At 43.3% G+C, this 13,224-nt stretch overlaps 1 protein-coding gene across 2 annotated transcripts in view; it reads right to left on the bottom strand.

The window, feature by feature from the left end:
- Positions 1 to 2,146: 2,146 nt before the first annotated feature.
- Positions 2,147 to 13,224, bottom strand: part of prickle2b (prickle homolog 2b) — a 96,424-nt gene continuing 85,346 nt past the window's right edge. For both annotated transcript variants that reach the window (XM_039797359.1, XM_039797360.1), the window contains 6 exons: positions 9,681 to 9,794; positions 9,196 to 9,333; positions 6,850 to 7,053; positions 6,055 to 6,241; positions 3,973 to 4,860; positions 2,147 to 3,752 (listed from right to left, as the gene is read on the bottom strand). In XM_039797359.1, the coding sequence (XP_039653293.1) occupies positions 2,815 to 3,752; positions 3,973 to 4,860; positions 6,055 to 6,241; positions 6,850 to 7,053; positions 9,196 to 9,333; positions 9,681 to 9,794 (2,469 nt within the window). In that variant the 3' untranslated portion in view covers positions 2,147 to 2,814. The remainder of the gene's footprint in view (positions 3,753 to 3,972; positions 4,861 to 6,054; positions 6,242 to 6,849; positions 7,054 to 9,195; positions 9,334 to 9,680; positions 9,795 to 13,224) is intronic.

The raw sequence follows: 13,224 nt of genomic DNA, 5'->3' as shown, positions 1-13,224 counted from the left end.
CCCTAGGTTCATTTTGCGCTGGAATTGTCCTTTAATAAAAACGTTTATATTAACCTTTAATTATGCAATTGTCCACTGTAAATAGGTTTTGACTGGCATATTGTAAAAAGAAGAATTAAGGGTGGAGAAAGCAATAGCAGGAATAAGGCTGGGATTTGAACTCATTCCAAAATATGTAGTCCAAGACGTTAATGTTAGTGTTATGCCATTTCCTAAACATGATCATTGTACTTGATGATTAATATAAAACAGGCTCTGGAAAATGTTGTTCAGGTAAAAGACTTCAAACAGATAATGTCGATAGTGTTTTACAATTTCATTGAGTCAGACTAGGTGTCACACTTATCAAATGGTCGATTATGTCATGTTGGAGACAACCACGTATCTTATGACTTTGGGATTGGACAGAAAAGCAGCATTGTATAATTGATGGCGCCGGTGAAACAATAAAACATTCAAAAATATACGCAGTAAACTTTGTACATTATCTTGAGGTATCCATTCATGGATCTAATTTACTGGCAGTCTCAATCATTACTGAAAAATCAATGGAAAGCATCCACGCAACTAAGAATTATATCCCCCATCACTGAGAACATAAGACGGAATATGGCTAAAAGACGCGCATTCATTTGCTTTACTTATGGCACAAAGGACATCGGTAAGGCCTCGGGTAATGAAGAATTACAGTACTGTTCTAATGTACTGTATGACACACTAGTAAACTGATTGCAGTAATACTCATCCAAACTCGCAGCTGATGTGAGTAACAGTCTGCAGCTGTAGTCTGAAGACTTGCTAAAAGCAGGGGAAACTCCACATTTACAGACCAGGCCATCAGCAGACATAATGTATCTCACGTGTTTGTGCAGCTGGTTAAGTCGTATCATGGCTGACTAAATGAGGACTCTTTTCCTCCCCGTCTGGGAGTTATCCGATTGTCCCAGAGTAAACATGAAAACTGGAGCACACGCCCGGGAAGTTGAGGTTAGGTGAAGTAAACGCATTAATATGCCAATCATGTCAACAGCATTAGTGCTTGAACACCTCTAATCATGAGGTTAGTGTTCACACACCTTTTTCCAAACATATGTGTGTGTGTGTGTGTGTGTTGTGTGTGTGTGTGTGTGTGGATTATGGGGGCTAGCGGCAGTAATCCCCGGACCACATGGACGTCAGAGGCAATCCAATTTACGGTACGAGACTGCTTAACTCTTACAGATACAACCTGCTATACTGTATATGTCAATATTTAAACAGGAGAGGTTGGCTTGTTTAGGATTTGACTTGTTTCTTACAAGTACACAAGACTGTGAGGCTACAGCCCCGCTAGTTACTAACGGAGGCTGTAATTGGGAACAGCGGTGACTTGTGCAAACTGGTAATGCCAGCATGGCCTGCTTAACCCTTATATATGATCCTGCGATTCTTGCATAATCTTGTAATATCGCAACAATGCAGCTGCCATTCAAGGCGATGGCATGCTCACAATTGCAATGCCAACAGGCTGATGATTAGCAGGTATAACGTTTACGATGTTCAACATTTCATTTTAGCATGTTAGCATGCCAGCTAACACAAAATCGTAAATCTGAGGCACATGGGAATATCATTAGTTTTGAAGGGATTTGATCATTACCCAGAAGTACTGGACAAATAAAAAAATTTGACACAATGATGACGCTACTTTAAAAAGGAGGAGGATCACCAAAGTTATTACAATTCATCCTGTGGGAATCATGAATGTCCATCCAATAGTTGAGATTTTTCAGCTTGGACCCACAGACCGGCACTGCCATCCCTCGAGCCACGCCGCTAGCATGCCTTACATACTTACACAAAGCATCACCAAGTTTCAATAACTAATTCCCTAGACCTTTGTCAGCAGTTTCCAACTTGCATAGGCTGATGCAATAAACCAGAACTTCAGGGGCATCTGTTTCTAGGACAATGGAGCTCTGTGTATTCAAATGTGATGGCACCCATTACCGTGCAAATACAACCTAGTGGAGGGTGACTCTCCTAATCAACCACCACACCACATTGTCATTCATTTATGCATTAACAGATGGAGAAGGTGACTGTTATGCACTCTTGTGAACACCAGACACTCTCTGGAGAGAAACACCAGCTGCCAATCAAAACACTCAGTGAAGTTCTCCTTTATTCCAAATGCAGGACCAGGTCAGCCACATAAAACATGCATAAGTTGTGTTTTTCATTTTCTATCTCTACATTATAGATATTTAATACATAAATGATTCTATCCATACAAAATATAAAAATATGTGAGGCCTCATTTACAACCATATTTACATGGACTTCCTTAATTTAAGTGAAATTATTAATTCATTTATCTATGTACATACTATGAACTAAAATACAATAGTACAGTATATTGTATATCTAAATCACATTGCATGAAAAAGCTAAACTGTACCAAACTGACTACGTCGCACACTTGTTTGCTGCATGGAAATTAAGTTATGATAAAAAGAAACTAAATTGCACATCAGCTTTAAAAAAAATATGTTGTGACTTGATAAAACTGCACACATAACTGTTAGCTTTAATACTCAGGAGATATTCCGAAACATTAACATGAACAAACATGCAAACACTGCTGCTTTTCACTGTTTACCGACTGTAATTCATCACTGACGTTCAATTACATGATATTCAACACTCAACAACACTGAATAAATGGACTGCGTTTTATTTATTTTTACGTTCCAGATGGAAGATGTTAGTGTACACAAGCTGGAAAAAAAAATAAAAAATAAAAAGTCATTTCCTTTACCAGATGACAGGATGTTAGGAGATAATGCAGTTCTTGCTTTTTCTGCGTTTGCGGGTGTGTAACTGCCCACTGCGGTTGGGTCCGCCGATACCTGTGTTGTACTTATGGACGAGCTCCTGGTTGCTGAGGTAGCGCAGCTGGATGGGTCTGGGGATTGGCTCACCCAAGAAGTAACCTTCATCCTCTGATTCGGAGGATGAAGAGCAGGTGGAGCACCAGCCATCGTCATCGTAATCATCCCAAGAGTATTGGTTCAAGCCAGTGCGCCGGCTGGCCCCAGGGTTCTGAAGAGTCAGGTCTGAAGTGGTTCTGGGACATGGCCTGAAGGGTTGGGGCTGGTATCTTCCCCCTCTTCCTCCTCCTACTCCGAACTGGTCCCTGGCGCTCCTTGGCGGCGGGAAACGATCGTAATCCTCACAGACACGCAGCTGGGATCTTTCTTGAGGTCTGACTCTTCGCTCTGTTACCAAGTTGAGAGCATTTTCTGAACGAGACCGGCGGGATCTACGGGAGCGGTGGTGGTGGTGCCGGCGCCTCTGAGGAGTCTCCTCCGGAGCATCTAACCGGATACTGGCTCCCCTTCCACCTCCGCCTCCACCCACCCTGCGCTCACTAATGGGTGGCAGGCGGGCAGCGTTGGCGCTGCTCACCAAACTTACCCTATCCTCTTCTTGGAATGTGAAGCCAGGCGGTAAATGAGTCATACCCATACCCATGCCAGGGGGGTCGCAGTACTGCACCTGGTACTGGGAGGACCTGTGAGGATCCATTTCCATGTAGGGCTGACTGGCGGTGAGGCTGTGAATAGACTCAGAGCTACGAAACTGCACTGAGGAGTTGAGGGTGCCCATGTTACTTTTCTCTGACACGTTCATTCCAGAGTCTTTGCTCAGGTCCGGCATCGAGAAACGAGAAAGGTGCTCCTGACGCTTTCCTCCATCTGCTGAGTTGCCTGTAGGGAAAAAAAAAAAGAAAAGAAAAGTTTATTCAATGTCATCCCATTAAATTGAAGTAGTACTTTTGTCAAGCTGAATTTCACTTTACGCAAAGTAAAGCAAACACAAGTTGTAATGTATACTTCTAACAATACAAGCACTATTGTATGACAAAAACACACAACTTCCCTTGGTCGCGCTAACATGGTGCCAAACCAGCAACACTACCAAACCCACCTGTTGCATTGGACAGGGCCAGGGACTCCATGGATCCTCTTGGGGTCTGCTCCAGAGGAGTCAGTTGCTCTGTGAAGTTAAGTGCATTGATGGGGTTCCTGCTTCTTGCCACCTGGGTTGCTGCTGGAGGCCCCGCCTCTCTGTCCCTGTCCCTCTGAAAGCCGTGCAAACTGATGGAGCGCTTGTCAGAGGAGAAGCCATTGTGGTGCTGAGAACAATGGGACACCTCTGTGAAGCTCTTTTGGGTCCGCAGTTTGGGTGGATAGTACTCCTCTGGAGCTGGCTGTTGGAACCACATGTCATTCAGAGAGTGGCCCTTCATGGCTGAGATGGGTGGTCTCTTTAAACCTCCGTTCTCCTTGATCCTGTGATCTTGCTGTTGATTATTCTGTCCAGAGCAGGTGGGGTTATAGGCCGTCCTGACATTGCACTGGCTAAGAAGCTGGAGAGGGGTGGGGTTGGTAGTTGGATCTGATTGGGATTCATAATTATAGACATCACCTGCTTGCTCTTGGCTCTGCCAGGCAGGTGGCTCGCGTGTCAAACTGGGTGTTTGGCTGGATAGACTCAGAAGATCCATTTGTAAAGAAAGTGGGTCCACCTCCCCTGAAAATCTTTCAGTCTGAACTCCACCCCCTCCTCCACTCTTCCCTGCCTTGGAGCTGCGTCTGGACTCTCTGGTGGAGCGAGCGCTTTGGAAGGCCGAATCAGAGGAGTCAGAGCCATTGGGCTCCTCCCCCAGGCTGCAGGAGCGTGAGCAGAAGATTTGGCCCTGCTTGGGCAGGAAAGGCCGACCCAGCAGAGAGCGTTTACAGCGGGCACAGCAAAAGCAGCCCTCTGTGGCGTGCCAGTGCTGCCCATCATACGTCATCTGGCCTTGGTCTATGCCTGCAGAAAAGATACACATGGATTTATACAAAAATAAGATTATGGGACTTAAAATGCACAATTAAATACAAAGCACCATGTCTTTATCAAAGAGCTGAAATGAAAAATGGTAATGTCTTTATTTAAAATGCTGTTTTAAAAAAAAATAGCGGCATATTACAAGTTGCTTGTTGAGTGAGAAAATAAAACTGGAGGCTGTAACGTAACTGCGCCTGGGGAAAACTCATTATGGTGCTTTCCCAGCATTGTATAAACACATAGCATTTTGAGTAGGACTGCAGTTGTTGAAGGGGGGAAAGAAAACCAGCTATTTGCTAATGGCTGCCATCTGGTTCAAGCATGTTTTCTGGTGGTTTCAATTTATAATCAGTTGTGCTTTTTAGTCAAATACTTTTCTATATCCTGTCTAACAAATAATTACAGAGCGGATTTGTTGAGAGCTATGTGCCAAAATCACACCTGGGACACACACACACACACACACACACACACACACACACACACACACACACACACACACACACACACACACACACACACACACACACACACACACACACACACACACACACACACACACACACACACACACACACACACACACACACACACACACACACACACACACACACACACACATACACACACACACATATACACACACACACAATATATAAAGGTTTCCTGCTGAAAAATACCCCAGTTTCTCCTCTCAGTGAGTTTGCCTCTACCACCACAGGTTGCAAGATGTTTAAATTTGTATTTCACTGACGCTTGGTGCATGCGTCTGTGATAAAAACAGATCCTGAGAGTGAAAAGTCACTTGACAGTCATGCCTTTGCCCCAGGTTGGTTTCATGCTGCATAATGACATATACATGTTTCGCTGTGTTCCTCTGTTATGTGCCCATGCCTAAAATGCCTGACCATGACATCATTCAATGACTAACTGCTAAAAACCAGGCCACATCTTCCTTCCTACTGTAGCTCTTTTCCCCTCTGTGTTACTCTATGCAAAGAAAGTTACTCTTTCATCCTCCTTAAAGAAAAACCGCAACCCAATAACCTTTCACTTTTTTTTTTCCCCCATGTATCCTTGTATTTCGCATTATATTTTTTTTCTGCAAGTGTCCCTTTTGACCTATTGGAGATTAATGCAGTTTCATATTTAAAGTGATAGATGCAGGTAGCATACCAATATGTTCCCCGCAGGAGTCGCAGTACTCTGCGTAGAGGGACTCGAAGCAGGAACAGCAGTAGGGCCGACCCTCCTTCATGATGTAGCGCTGGCCCCCCAGCACAGTATCGCACTCGAAACAGCAGAAGTGCTTCATGTGCCAGTGACGCCCCTCTGCCTCAGTGCACTCATCCGCAAGGATGATCTAAGAAGGGACAGATAAGAAAGAGTATCGTTTATCACAGGTCCTCAGAGGTAGAACCTCAGTTGGGTTATTACTGCCCGCTGAATGACGGGACAAAGGCTCGGCTCGCCCTTTCTCCCCCTCCATACGCGCAGTTTACTCCTCTGCAGCTTAGTAATCTTAGATCCTCCTCTTTATCACTGACTTGTGTAGGAGGCTAATGTGTGTGGGTACTTGGTGAAATCTAGATGGTGCATTTACTTTTAATTACGCTGCTGTTAAAACACCGGGGTGCTTTTTAAGTACTTGTCCCCATTTGCAGAGAGGGTAACTCAGTGCTAATGGTTGGGAGATCAGGATATTGAGAGCCGACCCCATTAGACCAGAAAAACCCTTGCATGTGTTAAACTGTGACAGTGTGTATGGAAGCCTGTGAGCATCATATGACAGCAGTTTGGCGTTATGGTCATGTATTTTTGCAAAATTTGTGCCTGTAAACACTTCATAAAAACACCGTCCCACATTACAGACACAGTATGTTCAAGTAAGTGATACAGTATGTGTGTCTGTGAACACATGATAGTCCATGTGCAGGCATGTGTGCGTGTTGGCATGTAAACTGTGTCTACCTCATCGCAGGCGGTGCAGCGAGGCTTCAGCCTCTCGGCGTGGTGCCGGCCGCAGTAGATCTTCCCGTCCTGGTAGAAGTAGATGAGGTCCACCAGAAGCTCGTTGCACATGCTGCACACGAAGCAGGCTGGATGCCAACACACGCTGTGACCTGCCCGTGATGCAAATACGGCAATGTCTCCGCCATTTATCTGGCCTCCGCACTAAAAAGAGGTGGAGGAAGAGGGAGAAGAGAGTTTTTGAGTAAATGGTTGCAGCCACGCAGCTTTTGTCGGTACTCGTCACTACTTAGATCTGCTTTTTTTCTCCAATACAAATTCCGATATGTAAACTCAAAGTAGTGGCTGATACCGAGCAAGTTTTTGTCGTTCTGTACACCCGAGCACCCAGTGGCCAAGTGGTGGACTTCTCATGCTCCCTAGGTTTCCTGTCTGCCTATTACACTGTTAATGTCCAATAACACTGTTCATGTCCAATAAAGGCAAAATGCCAAAAACACCAATATTCTTGAAAAAGGTTTGTGGAATTTTTATTACTTTCTTTGTTATTAACATTTCCTTATGACAGTGACAGAGAACCTAAATAATCTAAAGTAATGGACACTTGTCCAGAGTGACTTTTCCCCCCCTTGTACAATCATTGCAAAAGAAAAAGGCAGTTAAACGATTCATAAATATTTGAGTTACAAACCCAAAATTATTCATTAAGTCTTGAAGATCAGTTTCAATAAATGATTTTCTTCCCTATCACGTGAGCGAGGGGTCAGCATGAAGTCAGCCAACTCTTCCAGAGATGATGGGCTCAACATGGTAAACGTCTAAGGAACCCCTAAAAACACAATTTCCTAAAGCCTGAGGTCATGTCTTCATATTGCTCGTTTTGTCCAACAGTCCAAAACCCCAAAGATATTCCATTCACTATCACATAAGAATAAGAAAAGCAGCACATCTTTACAAATGAAAAGCTGGAACATGGGAATGTTTAAAGACAAATCGATCAATTAATGGTTTCAGCACTACAGCAGATCCCCACTGAAGATGTACAGTTTTCCAAGAAGTTCAAGAGCCCATTTCATGGGATCTTTAACAAGGTCAGTATTGGTGCCGATACAGATCGGTTGCATCTTGGTCTTTAACAGAATTTGGCTTGAAAACTTGAGAGCAAGAGGGTGCGTTTACATGTGTGACCGGGGAAGACAAGCACACAGACAGACAGGAAGTTAAAATACTGCTGGAAGACAGTGGTGTGGCAATAGGGGAGAAATAAAAATTGAGGGATATATGGGAGGATAAAAAGGAGAGCAAGATTGGCGTGGAGGTGTAAAGGTAAAGAAGCCGGAAAGATAAACGAGAGGGAGTGCACAGGGTAAGGTCGGGTAGGCAAAGTAGATTTAGAGGGGTTGGAAGACTGAGACGAAGCAAGAGTTACAATCAGGTTATCTAACTGGCACATAGGCTACTGCTGCAAGGAGGCCAAAGGGGGGCGGGGAATTCAATCAATACACACTCTCCAAACAATCTGCTCCCTCATGTATGTGTATGTGTGTGTGTGTGTGTGTGTGTGTGTGTGTGTGTGTGTGTGTGTGTGTGTGTGTGTGTGTGTGTGTGTGTGTGTGTGTGTGAACGAGAAACACAAGCTTTAAAGCATCTATACACCCGAGGCACCAACACAACAGAGAGTAGCTCCGTTTTGCTTGAGCTTGTTGTACACACAGTAACAAATGGCTAGCGGATGCTGAAGTGCGCTAGTTTGTTGTTAAAAGAACACTCTCCATTGCACTCTGCAGGCCACCGGAAGAATAAATGTAGACAACACATTAAATATTTGATGGGACACTGGGTAATACTATGAAATGTTTTCAGAGGGATTTAGAGCAGTTTTAACTGTAACTTGGTTCTCCGAGGTATTATGTGAAGCTACATTTTAAGACAAACAAAAAGTGTAATTGGTAGACAGCTTCTATGGCAGCTGGGACAATGAGACGCAACACACGTGCAAGATGTGATATAAGATCCTCTTAAGAACAACACTTTGAGGTGAGACTGACAAGGCCACAACGTTGTGATAAAAGCGGGCGACTGTACGTCTCTGCCCTTTATATGTCAACATAAAGCACCTCTCGTACATCATCACAAAGACCTGAAATGCCAGCGGGCTGTTCAGTATGTCTGTCACACTATTTAATGCTTTCATTCCATCGGCCACACGGCGCACCTTTGACCTCACTGCACTTCATACGCCCTTGTCATGCAACGCAGAAATGACATTTAGATCATCTCGTCATGTCTCTTGACTGCCGGGGAAACGACACAAAAATGTAGGTTTCGGATATTTCTGTACGATACCTGTTCGCAGATTGCCCCCGTCATCGTCACGGGGAACGGCCGGACGTTGCCGCGGCCCAGGTTCTCCCGTTTTCGTTGGTTACTGAAGAGCTTTAGTTCTCGCTTCTCCTCGTCGTCCAAACCGTTACAGTAGCGTACCTAGACACACACATCAACATACATTTGTAAAGTGGGATATGTTACGCAGACGCATAGAGTTAAAAGGTGGTTGCCTGTTTCTTTAAATCATATAACACCGTTAAACTAGTCAAACTTTGGTACTGTACCAAATTGTTGGTTTATTAATGTAAAAAAAAAAAAAAAAAAAGAAAGCTACACACACAGAAACCTCACTTTTTCATTCCTGCCCATTAAGACAGACTATTATTTCCTGTTTTCTGTCTCCTTCCTCTTATCTCTGTACTGCCCTGAAGGAGGGGATGGAGGGAGGGCTAGATATATGGATGGATGGAGAGGGTGGGGGAGGGGTCAATTTGGACTCTCACCTCATTGTCGTGGGGCGGGAGCTGCTGGAGCAGCTGTTTGATTCGGTATTTCTCTCCTGGGCTGTTCACATAAGGCACCTTGTCCTCGGGCAGTGAGCTGTAGTACTGGTGAACCTGAGCACAAGACCGAGACAGAAAGAGGATGTGCGTGATGATAAAGAAGAAGAACAACAACAACATATCCGTAACATGTAAAGAAGCTGACAAACCCAAAATACACTGATCATTTTCATTATCAAATTAACTAACCCTAACCCTCAATTACTATTTCTGATTAATTGATTTCATATTTTTGTCTATGAAATGTCACAAAATAAGGAAAAAAAAAATCCAAGAGCTCCTATACTCTCACTTTTCCAATTGCTTACTTTGTTTGTACAGCAGTAAAACAGCTAAACGGTCAGATACAGTTTATAATAAGACAAAGAGAAACTACAAATCTTTCTTTAGATAAGCTGGAACCTACACGTTTCACATTTTAACATGACAAGTTACACAAAACGGTTAGATGTCTATTTATCATTTCAGCACTTAAAAAAAAAAAAAAAAAAAAAAAAAAAAAAAAAAAAAAAAAAAACGAGAGTGACCACCACACACACACAGAAAACCACTTTGATTTATGGCCCACCCGCGGAGACTTAATGGAACCGCACCTCTCCATCTTTGCACATTGACATGGGAATGTATCGCTGACCTGTCAAATGTGCACACACACACTCACGTACACACGTGATTAACACAAATACATGTAGCAGTGTGTGTGTGCGACAGCAGGATTAATGCTTATCTGGCCATTCCAAATTGCTTTGGACAATCTTTACATTACAGCTGCAGACAATGAGTGTCATCTCAGTGTTATTTATTGCAGTCCTTTTTATGACACTGTAACAGGGGGCCGGGGTATAACAGAGGTCAGGCTGTCATATATGAATGTGATTGGAGGGGGTAGTAGGAGAGGTGTGGAGAGGAAAATAAAGACATGATGAAAATTATAGATGGATGAAGAGAGTGAAAGTAGAAGAAGAATCAAGATAATGTTTGATTGAATGTAAGAAACAAAAGCAATACCGAAGAACACACAATGAAGACTTGGAATGTAAAGAGAAACAACATGATCGATACCTGCTGACTAGGTCACGGCAATCTTAATGCCTCATCTGTCTACCCAATGGATCTACTGCCCAGAAGCCATTAGCTTCGTCCTTGGCAATAACACAGAGTCACACAAAACACTAAACAGATTAACGTGAATAACGCAGACACACATTGGTACGTAGAGACCAAAATGAAAATATATTGCTTTTAAAAACGCTCATTTTTTAGTTTTCTTGTCCTGATGCTGTAGAGCCAGAGTCTAAATGCACGTTTGTTGGGATGAATTAACAGCAGGAACCTCTTGTTGCAAGTGTAACCTATTTCCTTCTTCTCTGCTTTTGTTGGATGCCGGATCCGTCACACACACACACACACACACACACACACACACACACACACACACACACACACACACACACACACACACACACACACACACACACACACACACACACACACACACACACACACACACACACACACACACACACACACACACACACACACACACACACACACACACACACACACACACACACACACACACACACACACAACACACACACAACACACACACACACACACACACACACACCTACCTAGAGGTGAAAAGATTGTTGCCTCAAGGAACAGATCTAAAGACAGATACACACACACACTTCGATGCACATAATGGACACAGTTGGAGGAGTAGCTTGTGATAATAACTGTAATCGAAAGCAGACAGAACTAAAGACAGGGCAGAATTTCGAACTGTACTGAAAGGAGAGTTTTTAAAAAGCTAAAGCAAATGGTAGGACTTTGCATCTGAGTGACAAGAGCGCACGCTTCACACAGCTGGTTTCCATTGCTGTTAATGGCCAGACAGTTAGAGGAAAAGACACCACCAGGCACCAGTCCTGACATTTTCTTAACAAGCCACTTCACAGTGGTTAGTGGACACATAAGATATTATATTGTTGAGAAAACACTGGTAGTTACAGCCAAACATGGTGGGAAAGATGGTGATTTCATAGTGAAGTGAGCAGATTTAACGACTGTTTTCATTCGCTGTCCTTCTCTTCTAATGTCTTTGCTGAAATGTGCCCACAGCTCAACACCGTAGTCAGCAGCACAGTTGTGGGAGCAAATTTAATGAGTTTGAAAGTTAAAAAGGCCTGAGATGGGTTAATTAAGCACGAAATATAAGCTATACTCAATATACTAAGAGTCTACAGCCATGCTAGCAGCTCTGTGAGGTTGTATGGGGACCGCGGTGCTCACAGTTACACGACGGTGTGCTGATGTTTAGCAGGTACAATGTTTACCATTGTCACCATCTTGTGCTATGTTCCAAATCACATACTTTTTCTATTTAATTTTAGTACGTACTGCATCTGCCCTTACAAAAAAGGTACAGTGTGCATACAATTGGGACATAATACTTCGTCATAACACTGTGCCTTTGACCCTCTTGCTCATAACCGTCAATAAGCAGTCATCAGGCTGTCATCTGTCTGTACTCTCTCTGCGGCTCAGTCAATGTGACATATCTTAAGCTGCACAGAGAATTGTGGGTCAGAATAGCCAGAAAAGCAATACTGGCTTGCATACTGCAAAATGTGACTGAATGCAGTAGGACATCCTGGAATTTTGGTCATACTGCATTTGACAGACTATGTATTGGGACATACTAAATCTGTTTTTGGCATACTAAATAGTATGGTAGTATGGGTATTGGAATGCACCCTTGAGGGTAAAAAACAAACACAAGCACTATTGTAATAGTCAGCTGTTTTTCAACGTTTGTCCATGACTGTCGGAAATGATGGATGACGGAAAACAATAATTATGAAATATAAAGTCCACACGTGCTACATTAGGGGATTAAAAAACACAATAGGACGTCACACAAATGGGCCATGACACTCCCACCGCTAGGGTTGGGCATCGTTTGGATTTTAACGATTCTGATTCCAATTCTGATTCTTCTTTTCGATTCCGGTTCTTATCGATTCCGATTCTTTGAGGGGTGGAGTTGAAACGGGTCACATGCCTATTATTGATTCAATGGTGGTTTGCAGTTTTACAGCTTTTTCAATGTAAAATAAAGCCAGACTAGAGCGCTGCTTACTGTGCTCCAAGGATGCAACACAACAAGTGCCTGGCCACTACGTAAACCAAATCTTACGCATATTAAATTTGGAACCCATGATCAGATTTGAAACCAAATCCTCCAAACGATTCTAATATTTAATTCCACTGGAATCGCAATTTTTGAAACGATTCCAAGCAGGAATCTGTTCTCGATGCCCAATCCTACCCACTGCCGCACAACCCTGCAGCGAATCGCCAGATAGCTTTTCTGGTCTGAATTGGCCCTTAGGTGTATTAGCATGGTAACATTCAATAATTAGCAATAAACAACCTCACTGTGGCACAAGAGGAATGGTCAGAGAATCACCTAAGT

The sequence above is a fragment of the Perca fluviatilis genome, chromosome 4, assembly GCF_010015445.1.
Source record: "Perca fluviatilis chromosome 4, GENO_Pfluv_1.0, whole genome shotgun sequence".
Lineage (NCBI taxonomy): Eukaryota > Metazoa > Chordata > Actinopteri > Perciformes > Percidae > Perca > Perca fluviatilis.
The sequence above is the reverse complement of the archived record's forward strand: the minus strand, read 5'-3'. Positions and strand labels throughout refer to the sequence as shown.